We start from the raw sequence: 23701 nt of genomic DNA on the forward strand, positions 1-23701 counted from the left end.
CTTTGCAATGTTGATGCTACACAACGGCTTAAAGACAACTGCCCCATAACTGCCCTGATGTTGCGGGAAATACACAGGGATGCAGTCTACGTGGGCATCCGGAACGGCACAGGCGTGCGACCCAAAGGCCCCTGCAAGTGGGCTCACCCGGAGCTGCTTCTGCCGCGCCTGCTCGCTGTCCCGCAGCTGAATGACACACCGCTCCAGCTCCTCCATGCTTTTGGATGCCTGCAAGCACCTTCCAGTTACTGTCTCGTTTTATGTGAAATAATGCTGAGAGGTACTGGACAGGGCAGGGCAAGGCAGCCCCGAACTCTGTCCCCTTTAGTGACCCCACTGTGTGCACTGAAATTGAGATGTTGCACAATTATATGTAGATTATGACATTAGCTTTTACGGGATTAAAAAAACAGCCCGGCGATTGTTAAAGCAAAATAGGGTTTCTTCCTTGCAGCCAGTCTGCTTTCACAAGCCGGCTGCAGACTTGCAGAGCCTGGCACTCATATTCTATTCAGGTCAAAGCTTGATAATGACTGAGTGAATCCCACACACACCCACATGCCTTGTGCTTGTGGGGGTGGGGTGGGGGAGGAGGGTGGCGGGCGGCTTCTGATGCTCGATTGACTGGAAGTGGCTGAAGATATGAGCTGAGCCTATTCCTGTAAGGCCCTGTCAGGCTGGCTGTATGGTGATCCAGTAAGAACATGCGTGTGATGCATCGCCCTACTTTGACGGAAATGACCGGTTTTTCTGGAGCAGGCTACCTTGGTGGAGGAGAGCAGCTTCTCCTGCTGGCAATGGCGCATGGCCGAGTCGTGCTGGGCCTGCACCTCCTGCAGCGATTGCACGTGCCGCTTACTGAGCTCCTCCATCTCACGGACCACGGCCGCACACCTGGAGCCCAGAGACATGCTCACTTCCTGCTCAGCCCACAAGCTCGGGTGAGGGAGGGGGGAATATTCATTGGAAATATCTGGCTTTTTCAAGAGACTTGGAGCTGAAAGAGGGAGGGAGAGGAGAAGACCTACAGGAGAACAGGGAAGTTCTGTAAGGGAACAAGGGGGGATCACAGGAGAGGAGAAGACCTGAGCGAGAGCAAGGAAACTCTAGGGGAGACCACGAGGAGAAAGAATTACAGGAGAGTAGAAGACTTGAGGGAAAGCAGGGAATCCCCATGGGAGAACATGAAGAGTGGAATTACAGGAGAGGAGAGGACCTGAGGGAGAGTAGGGAAGCCCCAGGGGGGGACCACAAAGAAGATAAATTACAGGAGAGGACCTGAGGGAAAGCAGGGAAACCGCTAAGAGCGTGGATAACAGGAGAGGGCCTGAGGGAGAGCAGGGAAGCCCTAAGAGAGAACACAATGAGAGGGAGCATGCCTCAAACTCACCTCCGCTTGGCCTCTTGTAACTCGGACCTGATGGCGGCGATCTGCATCTCCAGCTCAACCTTCTCCTGGGCTACTCTCTGGCGTAGACTGTTGCTGTGCTCCACCTCCACGGAGAGCTGCTTCACTCGCGCCTCCAGCTCCTTCGCCACCTTTTCCTGAGGGCAAACAGAGGCACCATAACGCCTCCATCCTGAGAGCCAGTCAGGGTCAACGATTAACTTTCACAGGGACGGTTCAGAAACCTTCATCAGAGATTGGTCAGGGACAATTTGTGTTTCCAGAGGCCTCAACGATTGTACCTATATATCAACAGAAAATTTTGCAGAATTTAAACTCATTTAGTAGTCCTGCAGCATTGTTCCCGTTGACTTACAACTCAGTGTTTCTGGGAGCTGTGAGGGAGCAAAAACGTGGACTATCTGGGGATCCCCGAGGACCAGGTTGGGAAACACTGGCCTAAGTGATTACCCAGAGAAGTAATCACAAAGCATTCACCCCCTACTGCGTTTTCCAAATGCTACCACAGGTTCCAACGACAGGCATGTAAATCCAAATGTAAGTCCAGAGCTGACTTCTGATCCTCTTGGAGTAAGGAAATTGTGGATGTGGCTTTAGACATCTCTGAGGCTGACATACACCTGCGTCTCTCATTGTTCATGGCAGTAATGTCTGTGCTCTGGCACCGTTTAAGCAGAAGTACTGCAGCACTGTACAAAGCTCTAAGAGGGACAAATCAGGAACCTTCTCTATTTACACGGCTGTGATTAGCATTAAAGGAAACTGGTAGGCTTCAGAAGAAGTTTGCAGGTAAAGTTCTGACAAGCCCACTTATAATAACGCTTCTCGATTTTAGGAAGGGGAAACAAAACGGATTGAAATAGCTCTGCGCTGACACGCGTGCCGGCATCTGCACCTCAAAGCTCGCATCCAATTCCAGTTTCAAGCAGCGTTCAGCCTTGCTTTGTAGGCTTTTAAGATTTTATCTGATGTTCCCTTCTGAAAGGCCGTCTTTGATGTCGTTGCGAATCATTTGTTCGACACACAACACAAATTCTAAAGCAAAAAAAATAAAAAAAGCACAAGGAAGCCAGACTGTTTGAATGATCTCCACAGCATTCCATCGCAATAGACTCCGCATTGTACTTTGTATTTGTTACTTTTCCATTTTCTTCAGATACCGAGGCGATTGCCTCAAGAGTGACAGTAACAACAACAATTCTGCAAAATGTGCAGCAGAGTGTCAGTCTCAAGCTCTGATGCACATTGAATGTGCTGCATCCAAATGCTTGCACATGAGAATTTTGACACTGTAGTCAAATTAGGGGATGGCAGTGCAGCGACAGAGTTGCTGAAAACTGAACTTCTCTTTTCCACGGCTAATGAAAACAAACAGTGGCGGTGAGCAGTTTCCAGACACAGCATACCTGTTCTGCTTTTGATCAAAGATATGACATACAGCCCTTGAGATTGCAGAAATCGGTGTTGCTGACAGATGCATGCATTGAGAGTCCCGGAAACACAAAAACCATTAGAGTACGCGTTTATTTACGCAGGAGTACAAACCGGTTCCCTCGGAAAAAAGTGAATCTGAGCATCTGGTTTTGGATAAGGCCGAGGACTTCGACACATCATCTCTCGGACACCTGCTGACGGTCGGAATAAAGGTGAAGACACAGAAACTGCGGGAAAATGTATGATTTTAATCACACTTTTGATTTCGAACCAGATGGACAGGTGGGGGGCTCTGCGGCATGAATACAGTGGCAACCTGAGCTGGACCTCAGCGATTCCAAACGTCACGCCAGATGTCCACGTATCGGGAAGGCAAGTGTCGACTGCATTGCCGAGACCCAGCAATGAGGCGGACAGAGCCGTTGGTTTGTCTGACACGTCTCTAACCATCGCTCTTTGGCTGAGGCTAGCTACAGCAGTCAGCATCAAAGTGCTGCGGTTATAGATGAAAGGCCTCCACGGTCTTATCTCTGCGGCCTTCATCACGGAGTGCCGAGCTCACGGACGCAGACACATTCCTGTAAGGGGAAGAGACGTACACAAACGTGCCGAGTCCCACGGAGCCGGGTTGACACCTGCACGTACGCTCATTACCTTACATGGGCAGAGCATCGTTTTTTTTGCGGTAATTTCTGCGCGAGTCGACCAATCAGAATCACAGCACCCACAAATCTTGCTTTGAGTTAAATCCTGACCACTGTGCAAAGTTCTGCCGCATCCTCCTGGGAGTCCGAAGAACTGAGGCTTCAAACAGCATTTCTAAATCTCAGTTCTGTGAGATCTAAGCATCCCAGCGAACAGCTGGGGAACAGACCCACTTAGCTTCAGTAAGGAATCACCGCACAGCTGACGCCCCATGCAGGAACGACCCCCTGATCCCCCCGGCATGCCAGTACTCACGGTGGCCTGCATCTGCACACTGTACTCGGACTCCATCTTGGCCAGGCGCTGGTTGGTATCTTCCAGAAGCTCCTGGATGCTCTGTGTGTGCTTCTTTTGCAGCTCGATCTTCTCCTGCTCTAACTCGGCCACTGACGCATGCAACTGGGTAGACATGGCAGACATCTGAACCACGGGGCTCGCTGCACCCTGTACACCAATGCGAGGCACCTGACCACTTGACCGCCAGACGCTGTTCCCATCCCACGCCTTCCTCTGCAGTGCCTGTGCACCTTTTTACCTTTTTCTCTAATTCGTTCCTTAGGGATTCCACACTCTGATCAGACATCTTCTTCAGCTCGGCGATTTGCTTCTCTTTGCTCTGTCGGATGACCTGCGACTCCTGCACCAGGCTCTGGACTGAGGAGAAGAAAGGGCAGGACGCTGTGTCAAGCTGCACTGCTGCTCTGTGTGCTGTGAACAAACCACTGGCGAGACTGAAACTCCGGTACGGATGACGGGAAGACAGGACATTACCGGGCCGATTCCATGCCCAAAGCCTAGCCTCGGTCAACAGTGTTGTAATGACACCGCACAGTCTGCTCCAGGCAGGACCTCTCACCTTTTTTCTCTAACTTGTGAATTGTCTCCTCAGAGTCCTTCAGCTTACTCCTGTACATGGTCTTCAGCTCTTCAATCTCACCATTCTTCCGGTCCAAAATCTGAAGCAGGACACCAAAAAAAAGAAATAGACAAATAATCACATAATGCATGTGGACAAAATCGCAGTCGCTTTGAACACATTTCGATTTCAAGCAGGATAAACTGTCTTTCCTACAAAGACGGCAACCCATCAATCAACTATCTAATGTCACGTATGTATATATAAGACCTTCCTGGTCACCAGCAGAACTAAGACATCAAGGGAACAGGAGCAGAGAATGCTGGACTTTAACAAACTTCAGAACAGAGTGGTTTCTCCCCCCCCACAGAGTCAAAGGACACAGCACAGGGAAGCTTTTTTCACAGCCTGATCAGAGGTGCACTCTGTTCCAAGATGAAAGGCGTTGTGAAGGGGTAAAAGGGAAGTTAATTGGCGAGGGGACGGGGGGGAGGGGCTAGCAGACAATTTTGCCATCTTGCATTTTGGTCATGGTGGGTTAAAATTGCGAATGGAAGGCAAGGTCCAAGGACACTACACCCTCGGGGGGGCGGTAGCCAGCTTTTAAGGGGGTGCCGCTGGCAAACGGGGCTGCATGCAGGAGCTCTGTATGCCGAATTTACTTACAGATCTCCTCACCGGTTCTGACCTCATCTGCTTGTTTTTAATCACGCCTGCCGGGGTGACTGTTTTCTTTACATACTTCAGGCCCATAAAGCTGAGCTAGTGCTGATCGTACCCAGCTAGTGCTGACGGTACCCAGGGAAGACAGAGAAAAAGCAGTGTGGATGCTACTGGGGGTAACAGTGCCAGGGCTGGGGTTACGCTTGGGGTCAGGTGCAGGTCTGTGGACGAGGCGGCTGGCACCTTCTGCACGTCCGAGTCGTGCCTTTGCTGCATTTTCAGCTTCTCTTCCTCATGATAGACCTCCAGCATCTTGGTCTTCATGTCAGCCTGTGGGGACCCAACGAGTCAGGTCTCATACCAGCAAAGACAGCAAGAACAGCACCCCTCCTCTCTGCTCACAGGGATGAGGTCTCCCTTTGCCCATGACTGGAAGGTGACAGATTCGAGCGCCGGCCTTGGAAGAAGGTGTGTCTCTCATGGAGAGCAGGATGGGGATTGATAATAAGGTGATAATTAATCTCTGTTCTATTTCATGATTTTCTGCTGAAAATTACTAGTTCAGTTAAACCCTTCGTTTAAACCTGCAGTATTACTTTGGCCCTTCATTACATCACCTCCATATAGTCATGGCCTCATATGCTAATTTTCTCCTGATACGGAACTTAATAAATCCCCTTAAGCTGCATTAGCACGAGTGATCTGACCATCCTAAAATAAAACATTTGCATATACATCCATATAACATGCCTGGACATGGTCTAGTATTTAATCCAAAGAGTGAGGAGATGCTCAACAAATGCAAACACATGTCTGAAAGTCCAACAGCCGTGGACAAACAAAATGGATTTTCAAACAAAAACACTCAGGCAGAGTCAAGCAGATTCCCTTCTCATTTTAAACATTGTGCTGACTGACGGAAGACATTCATTTGAAAGCTCAGACCCTTGTTTTAACCAGCGAATGAATAAAAACATTTGAAAAAACACACAGAGTGAGACACCCATCGTGAGAAGAGCAGAGCTGCACCGAGACAAAAGGCGATATGCGATACGTAAAAGGTAGAAGGAGATGAGCAAGAATCCTAGGATATCATGGAGAGAGATGGGGCTTTACTACCTGAGGGAGAGGACGATGGGGGTGGGCGGATCCCATGGCGGCAAAGCAGCACCCCACCCTACTGCCAACACCCCAAAACTATAAGCAAGACAAGTCGGCTCTTTCATCATCTGTCACTCGCCCTCACTCAGCACTCCTCCTTCACACTAGACGACTATTAAACTTCAAGAGAATAATTAAAATCAAGCACCCCACCGTTCTGTGATGCAACGTCAGCATTATCCTTGAGTCAGGATGAGTAAAGGCCTGCCCTCCTGCTGAACCAAGCGCAACACGCCCTCAAAGGGACTTAAATCGAATGATGATTATGCCAAGTCATGCGCTGTGTTTAACTGGCTCAGTCAGGATGGGAAAATCCGACAAACACCCACACTGGGAACTTGCGGCGGAAATCGTTTTTTTGAAGTTGCAAGTGTCCCCGAATTTAATTCCTAATGGCATGTGAAAGCAGTGCCAGTTGAAGTAAGGTGTGTCCTAGAGTGGGAACCCGGCTTCCACCTGTACTGTAACACTGTGGAGAACCTGAAAGAATACTGGTGTTCCGCAGGGTGGATCAATGGCCGGGTTCCACCCCCCAGTGTTCTGCATCACCTGGCGACACCCGCACAGACAACAGAAGCTGGTGTCCTCGAGTGCATTCCGACAGAAATGTGCAGCAGCCCCTCCCCCGCCCTCGTGGGCCCGTACCTCTTCCGCTTTGAACCAGTGAGAACACACACCAAATTCCAGTTTTACTGGGCATGCTGTGTCAGGTTTTACTTATGCTGACAGGAAAACAGAGGCCATGAAGATTCCAGGGGTGGGAGCCTTGCTCAGCCTAATCAGTCTAAAGCGACTCTCTCATTCCTCCATGTGTGCATCCAGTGAGTGCTCACACTGGGCGTGACCACCGCACCTTCTCTTTACTCACACTGCCCCAACCCCCAACCCCCCACAGCTGAGGTTAGATTTCCAATGCCTACCTCTCTCTCATGTGTGAGAGCCCGGGGTGTGTCATCACAAAAGGTGCCATTTTTCCCTAGGCTGGACTTCAGGTAAATCTGTAGACGGAAAAAAATCTAAATAAGTAGGCAAAAAATGTATCTTAATACATCCAGCTGCCCCTAAGTCGCCAGCCACAGTGTGGTTCCATACTTACTGGCGAAAGGGGTATTGGGGTCTCACGCAAATACCTTGGATTTTCAATCTGAAAATAAAAATGAAAAACCTGTTCATTTATCTCCTTCGTGGCATGCAGTGGCTATACCCCAAATGTACAGCATGCTCAAGAATTATCCACACCCCTTTCTAGGAATGGCATGTGTCCAAAAAAAAACACATCAACTGCAAACCACACCCACTATTAGCCACACCCTGCTACAAACCACACCCACTATAAGCCACACCCTGCTGCAAACCACACCCACTATAAGCCACACCCTGCTGCAAACCACTCCCACTATAAGCCACACCCGGTGCAAACCACAGCCCCACCACATACAAACAAATAAAAATGATCAATGTAAAACTACACTTAAAATTGATAATATTATATTGCTAAATAAATACGGCAAATGTTTCACTCTAGCTAAGACCCCTGCCCTGTCACAGTACTTAGCAAAAAGGCTGTGTAGTTCCAGGTCATGCCTCCTCAGATTCTGTCTTTCCTAGTCATGCATGACGTAATATCCAAAACGAGAAAGAAAACAGCTTAGAGCTCTCACACACACATGCACATTATTAGGATTATTTACATGCAACACGTCATCTGCTGGAGCTAAACCGACTGCGAAGAGGACAGACTTGTACTGTCACAGTGTCACACAGCTGTGTTTCTAACATAAGCCATACGATGCTCACGCTCACTGTGGTTCACTCTGGGCCTTCTTACAAACCCATGTGTCTTGCTGTACGACACGGCTGACAGTGAAATTCAACATGTCTCGCTGGTTCATTCTTGCATATGTGCATGTGTGTGGATGTAGCTGCTTTTAGCCTTGTGTGCTGTTCAAAAACATATATGCCATATGTTATGTATACATATATAAATCAAATGAAGCCCTTTGGCATATCATTTTCTAAACATCGAGTGCATCCAAACAAGGAAATCCGACTGTGAAACGGAAACCGACACACTATCGTTCTGTGCGTCTCATTTCCAGTACTTAGGATCGCCTAGATCAATTTACATAAACAACAGAGAACAATCCATTGACAAGTTCTAATCCAGGCTGGCTCTGTGGGGATACCCCTATGCACCCTTATTTACCGATTCTATCTGAGTGAAATTAGCTTTTAGGGAAAGCGACCTCTACACTCGACCATAAAGTCAAACACAAAGAGTGAAGGGAACAAAGCAGAACTGTGTCAGTTCTTTTCCAAGGCCCACATTTATGGACAATGTCTGAACAACCTCCGAGGGGCCGGTTTACACATTAGCCTGCCACTACAGACACCAGACGATGCGAGCCCAGTTCTTTAGTGACACCGCCAGCTCGCAAACAGCCTAATGACATATACCAAGGAACGACATGACATAGCGTCTCCATCCGAGCCGTGGGACTACAGTTATCCCAGTACCACCATTATCGCCAGTGAGTTCAGGTGCAACACTTTATCAATGCGCTTATAATGTCCGACAAATGCAAGAAACAAACGTAGCTGAAAAAAAACTGATCGATTATTGAATGAAACTTCAGAAGCTGATTTTGTGTTATCTTGTGGCGCTTAATGCTGCGATGATAGACAATGACAATACTACCAACCAGATGATCTGTGACTCCGCAGCCCGTCAGCAGTGTCACGCAGGGAGAAGAATCCCCAAAAGAAAGGCCAGTAAATAGGTACCTCCACACAAACTGTCTCCTCTTCTGCAGCAGCTGTTAGCCTAAACAGCTAACTCACTAATACCACTGCATTTACTGTATCCACTGTCCCGTGTTTAAAATTAAGAAGCCTCCCAACATACCCCGAGATTCCAGCTGTTCAGGCGTGCTTCAAGGTCACTGTCGTCAGACGACACCCCCGGATTTCGTTGTCCGTGACTCTGGGGAAAGACCAAACCCATGTGACACCCTCCGGCGTGTAAATCCAGAAGCTTCCGGTCACAGGTCCAGCTCCTTAACCCCCTGCCAGGCCGGCTGGGGGTCTGAGGGGGGCTCAGCCCTGCTTGGGCCTGGGAGATTATCTAGGGGTGCGCTGAATGTAAAATGGATGGGGGAGGCCTGTCAAAGAGCCAGCTGCTGCTGCCAGAGGGCACTAGGCCCGAGAGTGTTGCTCTGAAAGGATGCAGCTGATTAGTGAGAGTCCTTTAGACCGAGATCATCGGGGACTTTTGGTACAAACCCTGCCTTTCCTTTCATCACTAAATCAGAGCGTCCTGTTCCTTATATACAACACAACCACCTCCCAGGACTACCTTGTCATGTACGATGAAGTGCCCCCACCCCCCCAAAACCCTTGAAAAAGGTCTCACTCTGCGTTCTTCCTCGTTGCTGGTGTGCATCGGAGTCGCTGTGGTCTGTGTCCGGGATGTCAGCTTGTCTCCGTACGTGTGTCTTCTCCTGTAAGCAGACACACACGCAGTAATTTAGTGGTAAGAGAGCTTTGCTTGCGAGCCTGACAGTGAAATCACTCCACCAACTCCGGGACGGAAACAGCGACCTTCCGATCACAGGCACAGTGTCCATCCACCTGAGAGGCATGCTGGATTAAGGAAGGAAATCCCAGATTGACAGCAATTTAAATGCACAAATTCAGAGCCAAATTCAGGCATCAGATGAATTAACATCGTCCTTAGAGCCAGTCTTTAGAACCTTTCAGCAGCTGAAAGCTGGCCCACCTCAAGCCCCAGGAGAATGACACCGGGGAGTCACTCATCAGTCCCAAACATGCAGAGTAACACAAAAATCAGGATAAGAATATACGTGGGGTTTGGTTTGGAACAGTAGACTTTTGGATTTATCCAGACCACAGATTTTACTGCCCACCTTTTTCGGGGGAGAGGGTTATGATGACTTTAAAATCTACTGTTCTTTTCCAGTGAACCCAGTAGATGGTGCGATACCGCTGATATACTTCCTGTGATTTTTGGTGACTTTTCTTCCTACATGGAGCCGCATGCCAGGCAAAACAAACAATCTGTCAAACCAGAGTAATGCATATTTATGTTTAGCCCTTAAGTGGCACATAAGCACTTAGATCCAGCACATACGCTTTGCCAAAGTCGCACTGAGTGATTGCACTGACCCACTAGTTTCGCTGATATTTCCAGACTACACTTTTTCCGCAATCCCCAGTAGGCATAGAATGCCCAAGCCAAGGAAAAGGCGCCATCTGGTGTTCAACCATAAAAACTGCAAGCTGTGATTTCTTTCTTTCCTTAACCACTTATAAGTGGAAGCATTTTGGGCATATTAAGTCACCACTTCATTACTAAACAGCTGCTTTTAAACAGACAGCTCCAGTGTGTAACAGTTTCTTCATCTGAGTAACTTGGATGGTAGCTCAATTACCTCACACCTCTGGGCTGGGGAACTCAAAGCCCTTGTACTACTGATTTCCCTCCTTTCTAAACTGCTCATGGTGTGTGGATGTGTGTGTGCTCCTTGTGATGTGCTGTCCAGGGTGTGCCAGGGTGTCTTATGGCCTGGACCACATTCCAGACCCACATCCCAGATCCTCACCTGTACTCGATGTGAGGTCCCAATATGGATGGATAGATGGATGTAAGAACTATTTTGAGGTTACATTAAATGTGACATAAAAACCAGGTTGCCGAATGTGATATCTCCTTTTTACAAAGCACTGAAATTAATCCTTCAAGCCACGACACAAGCAGACACACCAGGGATATGACAAGCACTGTGTTTCCAGTTCCACAGAAACAAAATGAGTGGACATCTACCTGTGCAGGCGTGGGGATGATGTGGCAGGGAGAGGCCTCTTCTTAGCCTGGAAGATCTGGGGACTATCAGTGAGGCCCAGCTCACCGGACACCCAGGAGGGCAGGTCTGTCGCACTCTGCTCCTCAGATTCCCCACGAAGAGGTTCATCAAAGTAGATAGACTGGAAACAGATCAAAGATGATGAAAGTCCTCCTAAATGTTCTGGTGGCCAAATGGGTTTATGAGTAGACAGGAAGTTGGAAATTCACTCAAGTTTTCACAAACGCCTCACAAATGAGACTGAGTCATTAACGCATCGATTCTATTGAGTCGATAGAAAGATGTCAAAGTGACACCGTGAGTTTATCTGTTGATAACACAACACGCTTATTCTACACACAATGGACAAGCTGAAAAGAAAAACCACGACATCATATTTACATTTCAAGTGTATGTAATGATGCCTTACTCTGCAATTCTAACAGCTTTTTCTACCCCATCAGCTGCCAAACTCCATCCAGATGTGGTACGACACTGTGGGTCTGGTCAACAAATACATGCTTTTGAGTCCTATATTGTTGTGGCATATTATATTTTTTCATTGTCTATATCTGTTTATCCTCTACTTGTTTAAAAAAATCTTTGAAGCTGTGTTGCAACTGAATACCAGCCAAAATAACCTCCACCGTGTGATTATTTCTACAGGTGTCATATGATACGCATAATGGCTGCCAACGTCAAATACAAAAGGCCGCTCACCATGTACGTCGGCAGCGACTTAAGAGCACCAGGCTCCGGTTTGTGAGTGAACGGTCCCTCCAGAAGTCCTCTTCTCAGCATGCGCAGAAGCAGTTTGGCGTACATGTTTCGATTCTTCCGTCCCGTCGTTCCAGAACCAATCAGCAAGGGGTCGCACAGCTTCTTGATCCACAAAGCACACCGCTGCCGATCTTTGTGCCCCCGCCCATTCACATATAAACCAGTACAAGAACAAAACTACAAATCAATACTTTGATTTTTAGGGGGAAATAGGCAACAAGCAGTGTCTGGAATGTGAGCGATTCAAGGCAGAGCAAATGTCAAGCATTACACACAGAAAAGGAATTCAATACAGAGAACAGACTTTGAATAAAAAACAAATAGCAAGTGATGCTACCCTACAGCTATAGGGATTACATGACCACAATTAATACATTACCTGATTTGTGAGTCAGGTTCAGTACATACGGTTTCACATCGATGAGGTGATGATCAAACTCCGAGTCCAGTTTCTCGTAGGTATCCTCCACTAATCTGCTCATTGTCACCTACAATAGTTAAAATACACAGCAGTGTCTGAATTGTTTTTGTCCTAATAAAAAGTGAACATGATAAACTTTTTCCCTACATATAAACCATTTATATTCGACTCATAGCGAACTTCCGATAAAGTTCTGGTTGCTTAGCCCCTGACACAAACAAACGCAAACAAAAACTTCGTTAACGTCATTGTGCATTTAACAGAGAGCTACATTTGGAATAGTACATAAACCTATATATTTTTTTATATTAACATTTTAGTAGGTGTCGTAAAGAAGTATATCACGCTAACTACATTTAGCTTAAACAAATGTATGGCTAATTAGCTACCTTTGGATTTAGTTAACTTAAATGTCAATTTCAGCAGATTTTACAAAATAACAAACACGATTATACTTATACAACATTTGACATTATAACATATTTATTATAAAATTAAATGACATTAATAATAAACAGTTACTTCAGAGCGCGGATTTCCTCTGTTGTCAGATTTAAACGGTTCAATCTTCGACTGACATAGATCTTACGTCACTTCCGCTTCCACCAGGGAAAGCGTCTGAAATCTCCATAGTAATAGTCCTAGAAAAAACCTGCAGTCTCCACCAATCGGTAGATTTGAGTACTATTGTGATGATAAACAATGCACCTATTCTGATGTATACTCGTAGTTGTATTAACGGGATATTGAATAATTAACCAGCATTTTCGGACCATTGATAGTGGGTTGTTTAATATAGGTCAATTAAAAATGTAATCAATGCATGCCATATCTTTTGATGCACTTCTGCTTCATATATATATATATATATATATATATATATATATATATATATATATATATATATATATATATATATATATTAGCGGAATTAAGCCTTTGTTCAAGAACACTTGTATTTCCACGTTTCTTGGTTTATTCTGATTTCTGGATATATGATATACATTGAAACCGATCATTTTTTTATGTTTGTCTCCCCATTGTGGCACATTGAGGGCAAAGCAGTGTATTCTATGTTTTATGAAGAATACGTTTCTTCACATACGTATCCCTGCTGTTGGCTGCCATTAAGACATTTAGCTACGGTATCATGTTTTCTTAGGTTAGATTTATTAATGTTTATTTGAGGAATGTGTCTCGTAACTTAATTATTTTGTAATATGTTTACGTAGATCAGCTTTCAATGTGTCACCAAGGACTATAGGCTTACACATGGGGTAGAAACTCATTACTTCACCATGACGAAATGATTCCTTTAAAATGATTACATATGTTGCTGATCATATGAAACCCTGCGCAAAGTTCCGAAAGCCAGTATTTCGGACGTTTCCCCGCTATGCCGCATGGTGGCGTGCCTCACTGACGGGTTTTTGTGGGGAACGGTGATCCTTTGAGGGAATGAAGCGTATTGACGTCACGCAGAGTGAAAGAAGGATCGCTGTGTAGAAGCGACAGAGAGGGGAAGCCTATTGACTAATTAGGAGCGCACCTTCAGTCGCGCTAATAACAGACAGCTTGTAAATCGGCGGAAAGCGCATCGCACACAGCGAGGACCGAGGACACTACTTCTCTTCGGATATGGCCGATGTCATACATTTTAACGAGGCGTCTTCAGGTGGAATTGCGAACCGGTTTGCCCGCAAAGGTGCTCTGAGACAGAAAAACATCCACGAAGTTAAGAACCACAAATTTACTGCCAGGTTTTTCAAGCAGCCGACTTTCTGCAGCCACTGCACGGACTTCATCTGGTAAGAGTCATGTTTGACTGGCTCTCTTGCAAGTGTGATCAAAAATAACGTGTCATTTTCTAAACGCTTCTGAAACTTTAAAATATGCTGTTGATTAGTAAATATGAATGTCATACGTGCTTTTATGTGGGGCGACAATGAAAAGGTGTATTTAAAAGTGTCATTCGCGCTCTTCAAAAACTGTTGATGAAATATTAAATCTACATTATTAGGCTACCTGTCTTTAAAGATACAATGAACTAGTAACCCACTATATCTGGACCATTAAATAAGGAATGTTCTTATAACCGAAAATCATGTCTATTACGCTATTACAAGTGAACATAGTATTCTATAGTCTACGTTGACGTGCTTCACCTTTTTTTCTAGATTTCCTGCAACTGACAAGGAGATTCCATGGAATCGATGACAATGTTTTTAAATGTTTGTAATATTATAGCCAGCTGCCCACGTTCATTTTCACAGCACCAAAGAAGGTCCCAAAATGGTTTTAGAAACATAAAAGGAATTCTTTCAAAACAAGTTGATGCAGTATAAAACTAAAATGCACGAAAAAATTATCTTTCATATATTTATCGTAATATTTGATAATGAAAATTAGGTAGTTGCGTTATAACAAAAGCTAATCCATGAACGACAGTGAATTATGTGTAGGGCCGTACGGGATGTACAGCATTACTGCGCTGTTTGGAATGTAGGAAAATGTGAAGTGCGGTACCAGCATATCGTCTTCCGCCAGACTGAGGTGTACCGAGTGCACACGGAGCTGGATAATATTTCCCGACGAGTTAGACACTTTGCGCTGGGGAACGGGGACTGTTCCTCCCCGCGATCCGACACCCGCGTCCGTGCGGGAATGAATCCGCCGCACAGCCGCTTTAACAGAGGGTCTGTGTAGCGCGGGTACTGGTGGCGTCAAAGGAATAGATCCAGTGAGCTTTTATTTATCAAATTAAATAAATCCCATAATAAAGAGTCCTTTGTCAAAAATAATTCTTTACCAGTGGGGGGGAAAACTTCTGTGTCCGATGTAGGAAAGTTTATTGTAATTCGTGTTTGTTTTTTATGAGACAGAAGTTCTGTCCAAACACAATTAGCAACCTAATTAGTACTTTCTGTTAACAGAAAGTGCCCAATGTCACATTCAGTTTTAAGGCCGCCTTGTTCCGCCTTTCCAGTAGGAGTGTAATATAAAAAGGTTTCTGTTTAGTTTTCGCACGGCGCTTGAGCTGTTCAGTTTCGCTGTGCTTGGAGTCCCAAAGTGGGCTTGTCCAAACAAGACGCAAATCACAGTCTGGCTCCCGAGGCAGCAGAACATTCTCCGCTGTTATTTGTCCTCTGTTATTTATTTAATTAACTGTTTTATTTGGAACGTAATATTATCCCTGGGGAGTGACGAGAAAATATTAAGCAAATTATGTGATCGAGGGTCTCTCCGTGGTTTTTAAGTGGTAAATCAGATTTGGTTAAAGAGCAGGATGAAAATTGATTTAGATACTTTTAATATACATAACGACAATGAACGTTCAACTGAACTGTATTCTCTTTACCATTTTTTGCAGGGGTTTTGGAAAGCAAGGATTCCAATGCCAAGGTAACTTCTGTTCTGTCGGTGATGTCTGCATTTATCGTCTTCATATCTTTAGTGTGACGCTGACAGCGACATGTACTTCACTCTCATAATTTGTAAAAAGCCCGCTGTTTTGTTTCGGAATTATGTGGATCTTAGCGATTCATGTAGCACGTTGACGAAATAACGATCATGATAATAACTCGGCAAAACGCGAGCGTAATCTCATTATGCTTGCTGGGCTTCCATTTGAGGATAATGCACTCGATTCCACCCACAGCCCTGCAGGGGCCCAAATCACAGCAGAGGAAGCTTGAGAACAATCTGTGAGGATCCAAGTCACCTGACCCACGCAACTAACATGACCAGTTGAGGATTCAACCAGGATCTTGCTAACTTTTTAAAAACATACTTCTTCACATCCAGAGAAGGATGCCCCCCCCACGATCGGCCCAACACCTCCCAGATAGGTCTGGGCGCAGCTAACAAGCTGCTTGTCACTGTTCGCTCCCCATGGAGGTGCTTGGTGGGGTCACTCAGGGGAATAATTGTGTTTGTCGCAGTCCATGTTCTGAACACGATGCCTCCAGATATTTCGGGTTATGAAACCCAGGAATGCAAGGAGAGCCACTCGCTGACTTCCAGTCAGGCCTGTGTGAGATATGCATTATGTACAGTCCCAGGGAATTCTGGGAAGGTTTGATCTGGGCTAAGATACGCTGCCGACGTGGCTGCAGGGGTCAGTGTGCTGAACTTGCGTGTGTGATTGTGATGTTAGCAATTTCACTACAGGAAGTGTGTGTGCAAACATAATAAAAACTGGCAGATTATTTCCTATTAATCACTCTTGGAGATAAAGCTCTCATCTGTTACTTAAAAACAAAATTCACTTGTACATTTCTTATGTGTTTAATTTCAGTGTCTTGTTTTGTCCATTGTATCTAGCTGTTTATTTCTGTAGCAGGGAGCTTCCTTTGGTGTTGGGATATTTTCCCTCCCTCCATAACTAGATCCTGCGCTGTGTGATCCCAGTCTGGAAGGAGCAGGGGCTGCCTTTGTGGGAGGATCCTACCACAGGACTCGGAGATGTGGTCACGGCAGCGTATGCATGCGTTGTGAATAGTCACTCCTGCTCCGGCCTGCTCTGGGCTTGGCGTTTCTAGATGTGCTCTCTGATCACTTCCTTGACATGGTCTGCCAAGCCTCCCAGGAAGTGTGCTCCCCTCAGTCCGGTTGGGAGGAGCTGGAGGGGTGAGGACAACCTGTTTTCCTCCGGTACATGGAGCACCTCACCATACCAGTGTTCCTGCTCTCGCACAGCCATATAAGACGTTGTCGTTGGCGATAGTTGCGCTGGTAACAGACTGCAGGTGTCGGCGCAGCTGCGGTCTGGAACACTGTGATTGGACACAGTTGACGTCTTACTTCCCTTCTTAATTCTGCTCGTAAATAACACTGTCTGCTGTCAGTGGGTTTCCTCCGTTAGCCAGGGCTGGCAAATCAGCATGCCGGAATGGTCCCGTTCCAAATTGGAGCCTGAGACGCCGCGTCCTGCTGGCCCATCCGGACGCGTGGTGCTTAATGCCAAGCTGCTCAGTGACCATAGCGGAGCCTGGGTCTTAAGGAGGGGAAACGCCCCCCAGCTGACCATGCTCTCACTTGTGGCTCATGTCATTCTTTTGCCTGCTTCATGACCTCATAAAGAGGGATGTCCACTACTTTTTGGGTTGACGCATTTCAACCATGCCAAGCTAATTAGATTAATTAGGACAACTTACTCCATAACTTACTTCACAAAAAAGAGCAACTTGAGGGAGGCGTAAAGACAATTTCCCCACGGGGATCAATAAAGTATCGATTGTTATTAAATGTCTAGCTGACATACTTCCAATGAACTTGTAGTTGTTGACAATGAACTTCTACAGTCCAAAAATGACTTTTTCTGTTCCTTTCTTGCATTTTTCTCCTTCTGTATGGTCAGGGACTGTATAAAGACAGGAATGGATGTTATTCTTAGGGTATCCCAGGGTGGGGGGTGGTGACAGTTACCACTCATAACCCTAAACGTGCCCCCGGTTCATACTCGAGCGTTCCACACAGCGATGGAGCCACTGTGATGTGGAAACATTGAGTGGGTACCGTTTGTGTTCCAGCCGCCCGGGTATCCCAGCTGAGCCAGAGATGGAAAGCCCTGACTGTCCGTTGTGGTAGAGACATGATGGCCTAGAGAATGTGGCCTTGGCATCAGCAAAGCGGTGCAGTGCCACTGTGTATCCCAGCTTTGATGGAGGGCCCCGTGGCCCCTGCGGAAGTTTCTTAAAGGACGCAACGTTCCTGCCCGTCTAGCAGTATGAATGAGATGGAGGGTCGAGTCGTTCCTCATGTTTTGTCTCTTCTCCGCGGCCTTTGAAGTGAGGTGCCAGGGCTCGAGAGGGTCTGTCTGGGCCGGGCAGCTAAAGCGAGTCTGCCAGGTGTCAGCTCAGGGAGCGGAGCTGCTGGGGGAAGCAAAACACGCATGCATTTGTGTGCCCCCCCCCCCCCCCTTCAAAAAATTGCTCATGAAAGTATCTATTCATCGTACTGGGCTCTGACCGCTCGTGTGGTGTTTGTCCTTCTGCCAGGAAGCGGGCGGGGGGGGGCATGCATGCGGTGAGGTTTAATGTCATGTGCTGCCAGTGTGACGGCACTCGGTCTTTTGGGGTCGGCTCCTGGCGAGTTTCCGGGCTTCTGCGTCCTGCTTAAGTTTGTCAGCGGCGAGCGGCATCATGCCGCAATTCCTGCACTTGCTCGGATCCTCTCGGACCATGTCTGCCACGCCGCGTTGCCTTTTACACGTGTTCCTTGTCGTTCTACACGCTACAGGCGTCAGGTTGTCTGCGGTTGTCATGTTACACGCTGTGAGCCTTGGATGACGAGGCTCAGGGAGAAGCTGCATGTTACCTATTTTGTGCTGAGCTGACGCAGGTGGTGTGTCGCAAGCAAACAGTTTCGCAATTACAATGAATGAGTGATTTCAGGAATAATGACCCAGCCCGTGTGTTCGGGCTGTAGGCAGCAGCTTTGTCAAGACTGATCTTAGCAGAAGCAGCTGATTTTTCAGAATACAGTGTCCCTATAGTAAGAAGGGACTCGTCATTGTTACCATAGTAATGGCAGGCCGTGGCATTAGCATGGGTAAGAGTTAGCTTTTTAGCATGAGTGCTCACCTTAATGTTAGCATGATAAAAATATGCATTTTACTGCTGACATCCAGTGACAAATTTTGGCTTTTTAACGGTGCTGTGGTTAAAATTCTGAAAACTGTAGACATTCTGGCTAAAAATACTTCCCCAGGAAGGCTCTGAAAGAGATTCTGGTCTGTTACAGGATGAATACACAGACAACGAAATCCACACAAACAAAGAGGCCAAGTGCTCTGCACACGCAGAGGTGACATGAATTCAGAAATCTGGAGGTGTGAGGCTGCAGTGTAACCTGCTGAGCCTCCATGCTGCCCTCATGGAAGGTCATTAATTGTCTGTATGCAGAATCAACCTGGGCTGTTTTCATCTAGCTACTGAGGTGCGACAGCCCCACGCTTCTGGCGTGAACCGGACAAACTGTATTCTGCCTGCGCAGAGAAAAAACCCCCCCCGTGCCCCAAAATCTACTGAAAATCAAAATGCCAGTGAGGTAAACATTTTGGCTTTTATTCTGAAGGTGTCTAACAGTTAGTTATCCACATTTGTGGAAGGAAGCCAAGGTCTGAGTTAGTGCAGTCGTCTCGCTGTGAGCTAGCAGGGCACGCTCTCGCTGTGAGCTAGCTCGCTGTGAGTTAGCAGGGCACGCGCTCGCCGTGAGCCAGCTGTGAGTTAGCAGGGCACGCGCTCGCCGTGAGTTAGCAGGGCACGCGCTCGCCGTGAGTTAGCAGGGCACGCGCTCACCGTGAGCTAGCTGGACTCTCACTGTGAGTGTCCCTCTTTCCCTGGTTTGTGACACTGAATCTGAGTGATGCTGTAAAGGTAGCATAATGAGCAGGAGAGCCCTCCTTTCCTGCTGTGAAAGCAGGAGGTCCTGCTCTCTGATTGCCTCTCAAAGTGCAGAGGAGCACCAAAAAAGGTTTATTGTTATTATTTATTAATGTGATAATTTTTTTTCCCTCTCTGCCTTCTTTTCCACTTGATGTCATGGACGTGCTTTTCGGGTTTTGGTTGAAAGCTTTGTATTTATTGTGCTGAGATTTCCATTAAGGCAGTGTGGCGTTTGAGTGTAGATGCAGGTGGAGTTGAGTCATTGTCTCCTCCTCTGTTTTGCTGGTCTGGTGCCTAATTTGTTTTCCAAAGGATAATCAGATTTTTTCAGGTTTGGCTGAACATTGGTTAAGATTTAAAGCGGGCTATGGACATAATGCAGATTGCATGCAGAGTGCTAAATATTCATAATTACATTATGTCTGTGAGGTTGTGTTATTTATTTCCTTGCCCAGATAATGTTTTAGTAACATCAGCGGTTAAAGAAGGTTATTTTCTGCAAAGAAAATACAACTGCAATTGTTAGAATGTGCAATGGTAAACATGTATATAAAAATATATGATATCAAAATTTTATAATGGTGATATAAAAATTCAAATCTACCCCCAGAGGGTGGAAGAACTTCATATTTGCTGGGGGGCTCTCGGCTAAATCATTTTCAGGGCCCTCCCTATAGCATAAAACGCTGCTGTAGCCAGCAGAAAAATCACCTTTGGTCGACTACAACTTTGGACCCTGGGCTACAGCAACTTGTTTAGAAGCCAGGCAATAAAACAGAATGGAATACAGCTCTGGAATTCTTCTGCATTACCGCCTAAAGGCCACAGGGGGCGACTCGCGTGAGGCTGTTAGCCAGAGAAGCCGACCTTGGCGCCTTCATGGTGAAGCAGCACGAAGAAGCGTGCCTTCGCTGGAAGCTGAGCAGCCCTTCGCTATGGACTAAAAGCGACTGCTAATCTTAGCACAGCCCCCGCCGGGGTCCATGTGACCCCCCCACCACATCCGTGTTCAGCTCTCCGTCCCTCCAAACCATGGTGATCTGCCGTTTTCTGCTCCGCCAGACTGTCCGGTTCCTTTGCGAGGTAGCAGCGGCCGGGAATGTGCAGTGACGTCCGAGCACCTGCAGCCCCTTCCCCAAACATCCCTCTGCCGCGCGTTCTGTCCAGGAGGTCGGCGCAGGAGCGGCGTTTCAAACCCTCGTTTGAGGTTCTACAGAAACATCCTGCTGGTGGATCTTCACGGCCGGCCGATTTTCTGCGTGGATCTCCCTCGACTGCTGACTTGTGTTAATCTCGTGGTTTAATCGGATGTAGGCGTTGAAAGCTGGTTTTGTTTGTTAAGCATTGTGCCGGCAAAAAAATAAATAAACGGGAGAAAATGTTTGCCTGTGATTCACAACATTAAGGGAATTAAGCCATGCTTAACACTCTACTGCACAATACTGAATCTGTATGCTTACAGGTTAGATACGGAGATATTATTATTATTTTATTAAGCTATTTTCGCTTTTTTAGCACTCTGACCATCATAGCGCTGCTGTGATGGTTCTGTTATGCCACTAACCAGAAGATGGCTCTTTATTTTTTTGAGGGCAACCAGCAGGTTGTGTCAGACCCCAGTAGGGGTGCTTGTGTTGGACCGTAGAACACCATAGACTGTAATTCACTTTGGACATGAAGTGAATGAGTAATTAAGAATATGTATTCATGGTGAGAATTGGGGATTTTCGGAATGAGGACCAGCCTCTTTGGTAGGCATTAAAAAATGATGTGGACGTAGCTGCCCTAAGGCACGTTCTATGAATCATGGGCAGCTATGCAAAACTGTGAAAGACCGCACTTTTTATTATATATATTTTTTTTTGTTAAAAACCAGACCTTTCTGCATAGGTCATTTGGGCACTTGCTCATTGTTATTATGTATCTGTTTGTTTGTTTTTACTGATGTTGTTCGAGATCCCCTCTGATCATTTAGCGACCATGGGACTGACAGGGCAAAGAGATGCTTCCTCCACACCGAGACTCCCTGGAGAATACGGGGACGAGCGTAGTTACTCCATTCATTTGACTGGCAGTGGAAGCGATTCGATGTGATTAATGTCATTTAATTCATGTGAGCTGAGTGGAGGCACGGGGGCGGGGGGTGGGGGGGGGGGCTTACTCGATACTCATGTGAAAATGAGGAAGAATATATTGTTAAAATTACGTAATGACTTTATGATAATTTGATAATGATAATTTTGAGATTGTTTTCCTGTTTTCTGGGTGATTGAATGAGGAGAGCATGTATGAACTGATGGTACCTGCCTGCTTTACCTACGGCCGTGTTCCTCAAACTGGTCCTTAGGAGCCCCAGACCCCCCACAAAATGTGGTCTGTTTGGCAGGGAGCCAGGAGGGAGCAAAAACATGGACCGCCCTGAGGAGCGGGTTGGAAAACACTGGTCTAAGGTCCTGTCACTTTCCCTGCTGGATAATGGGTTCACCGGCTGCTCTGATCCTCACCGTCAATCCTCATGTCGACATACTGAACAATGGCGGAAGGGAACATGAGCTTCAGTGGAGCAGCCCTGGCACCTTTATGGAAGTGTAACTAGATCGCGGTGGCGACATAACGCCGACCTTGTGCTTTACTGAGGCTTCCTCATCACAGTGCCAGCGTGGGAGCTGCCGTGCGGCTCAGCGGGCCAAAAAGTGAGTGGGCACGGTCTGCATGGTCACGGGACTCTCTCTGATTCCCAGAATCCCTGTTGCGTGTCCCTGGTCTTACTGAAACTGTGAAATGCTCTCGTGTAATTCCAGTTTTGTTTCTGTGGATTTACGCTGAAAATTGACAAATAGTGACCACTACTTCTGTTTTCTGGAATGTTGTTGTGGCGCATGCCCAGGAGATGCCTCCATAAATAAGCCCATGACCGCGGTGAGGTTTTGCTCATCCGCCAGGCGTCTATAAATGGCAGCAGTGCTTCATGCGCCCGTCCCCGTGCCCAGGATGACCTGAACCTCCATTCCCTCACTTTGAAGGTGGAAGGTGGTTGGTGTTCATGGAGCTGACAATCCAGAAGTGGCTTCCAACTGCAGTTTAACAAAAAAAACTGAAAACTGAAGATGCTGTGTCTGATGCAGTGTATGTGGGGGGGGATGTGAGCCAGCTGACCACTTTGACTGGCGACCCGGTACCCGGCAGCCGAGCTGCTCTCTCCGTTCCCCAGTTTCACTCTTCATCGCTCTTGCTCAGGACGTCAATGTTGTTCCTTCCCAGCTCTTTCATCGCAGCTTTGAACTGCGCAGAGGCTGAATTAGGCCATTTTATCTGCCAAGAGTTCTGTCCTGGAGTGTGTCCTTTTGTCTGATACACCCCCTTGCAGTGGGGAGGGGGACATCCATGTATGCTCTTTGTACAACCATGCCCGCTTGAGGAAGCCATTTACTCTGTCATCTCCTCTCTCTAATTTACAGAGCAGGTGCATTCCGGAATGGTTTTCTGTGTATTGTCAAGTGGTATCTGTGTGTCTGCATGTGTTTGCGTGCGTGTGTGTATTTGTGTGGGGTTTGTATATATTACATTGTGGGGAAATTTGCCCCCCCCCCCCAATGTAATTAAAAACCTGCTATTTTGACCTTGTGGGGACATTATTTCAGTACCCACAAAGGGAAACTCAATTTTATCAAAACCTTTGAATGCAATCAAAAGATTAAAAATGCCAAAATGTATTTGGTTGCTTATGGTTAAGGTTAGGGCTGGGTGGGGGTTAAGGTTGCCAATGTTGGGGTTAGGGTTTTTCCTATAGAAATGAATAGATGGTCCCCACAAAGTCGTGAGTGTGCTTGTGTGTGTGTGTGGTTTTGTGAATTGATGAATATGTCCCTACAAGACAAATTGCTTTTTATTTTGACTTTCTTGTGATTCAAGGTTAGTGCAATGAATGTTTGTGGCAGCCACTAGTCCTCACAAACCTTATGTATGTGTGTGTGCCTTCCTCCGCTAGCCCGGTGGCAGGTGGATAGTCATCTGGTAAGTGTG

At 46.7% G+C, this 23701-nt stretch overlaps 2 protein-coding genes across 6 annotated transcripts in view; one reads left to right on the plus strand and one right to left on the minus strand.

The window, feature by feature from the left end:
• Positions 1–12894, minus strand: part of cep112 (centrosomal protein 112) — a 42434-nt gene extending 29540 nt beyond the window's left edge. For 3 of the 4 annotated variants that reach the window (XM_048990796.1, XM_048990795.1, XM_048990794.1), the window contains exons 1-15: positions 12813–12894; positions 12249–12357; positions 11810–12000; positions 11071–11231; positions 9640–9727; positions 9133–9210; positions 7324–7371; positions 7148–7225; positions 5310–5396; positions 4404–4503; positions 4083–4201; positions 3803–3946; positions 1391–1545; positions 765–894; positions 148–228 (exon numbers count right to left, since the gene is read on the minus strand). In XM_048990796.1, coding sequence (XP_048846753.1) covers positions 148–228; positions 765–894; positions 1391–1545; positions 3803–3946; positions 4083–4201; positions 4404–4503; positions 5310–5396; positions 7148–7225; positions 7324–7371; positions 9133–9210; positions 9640–9727; positions 11071–11231; positions 11810–12000; positions 12249–12351 — 1563 coding nt within the window. In that variant the 5' untranslated portion in view covers positions 12352–12357; positions 12813–12894. Of the gene's footprint in view, positions 1–147; positions 229–764; positions 895–1390; positions 1546–3802; positions 3947–4082; positions 4202–4403; positions 4504–5309; positions 5397–6185; positions 6811–7147; positions 7226–7323; positions 7372–9132; positions 9211–9639; positions 9728–11070; positions 11232–11809; positions 12001–12248; positions 12358–12812 lie in introns of those variants that run through there. The other variant, XM_048990797.1, reaches the window with a different exon arrangement.
• Positions 12895–13769: 875 nt separating this feature from the next.
• The window catches only part of prkcab (protein kinase C, alpha, b), a 58627-nt gene continuing 48695 nt past the window's right edge, over positions 13770–23701 (plus strand). For both annotated transcript variants that reach the window (XM_048990799.1, XM_048990800.1), the window contains exons 1-2: positions 13770–14098; positions 15661–15692. In XM_048990799.1, coding sequence (XP_048846756.1) covers positions 13929–14098; positions 15661–15692 — 202 coding nt within the window. In that variant the 5' untranslated portion in view covers positions 13770–13928. The remainder of the gene's footprint in view (positions 14099–15660; positions 15693–23701) is intronic.

This window comes from Brienomyrus brachyistius, chromosome 22, assembly GCF_023856365.1.
Source record: "Brienomyrus brachyistius isolate T26 chromosome 22, BBRACH_0.4, whole genome shotgun sequence".
In the NCBI taxonomy this organism is placed as follows: domain Eukaryota; kingdom Metazoa; phylum Chordata; class Actinopteri; order Osteoglossiformes; family Mormyridae; genus Brienomyrus; species Brienomyrus brachyistius.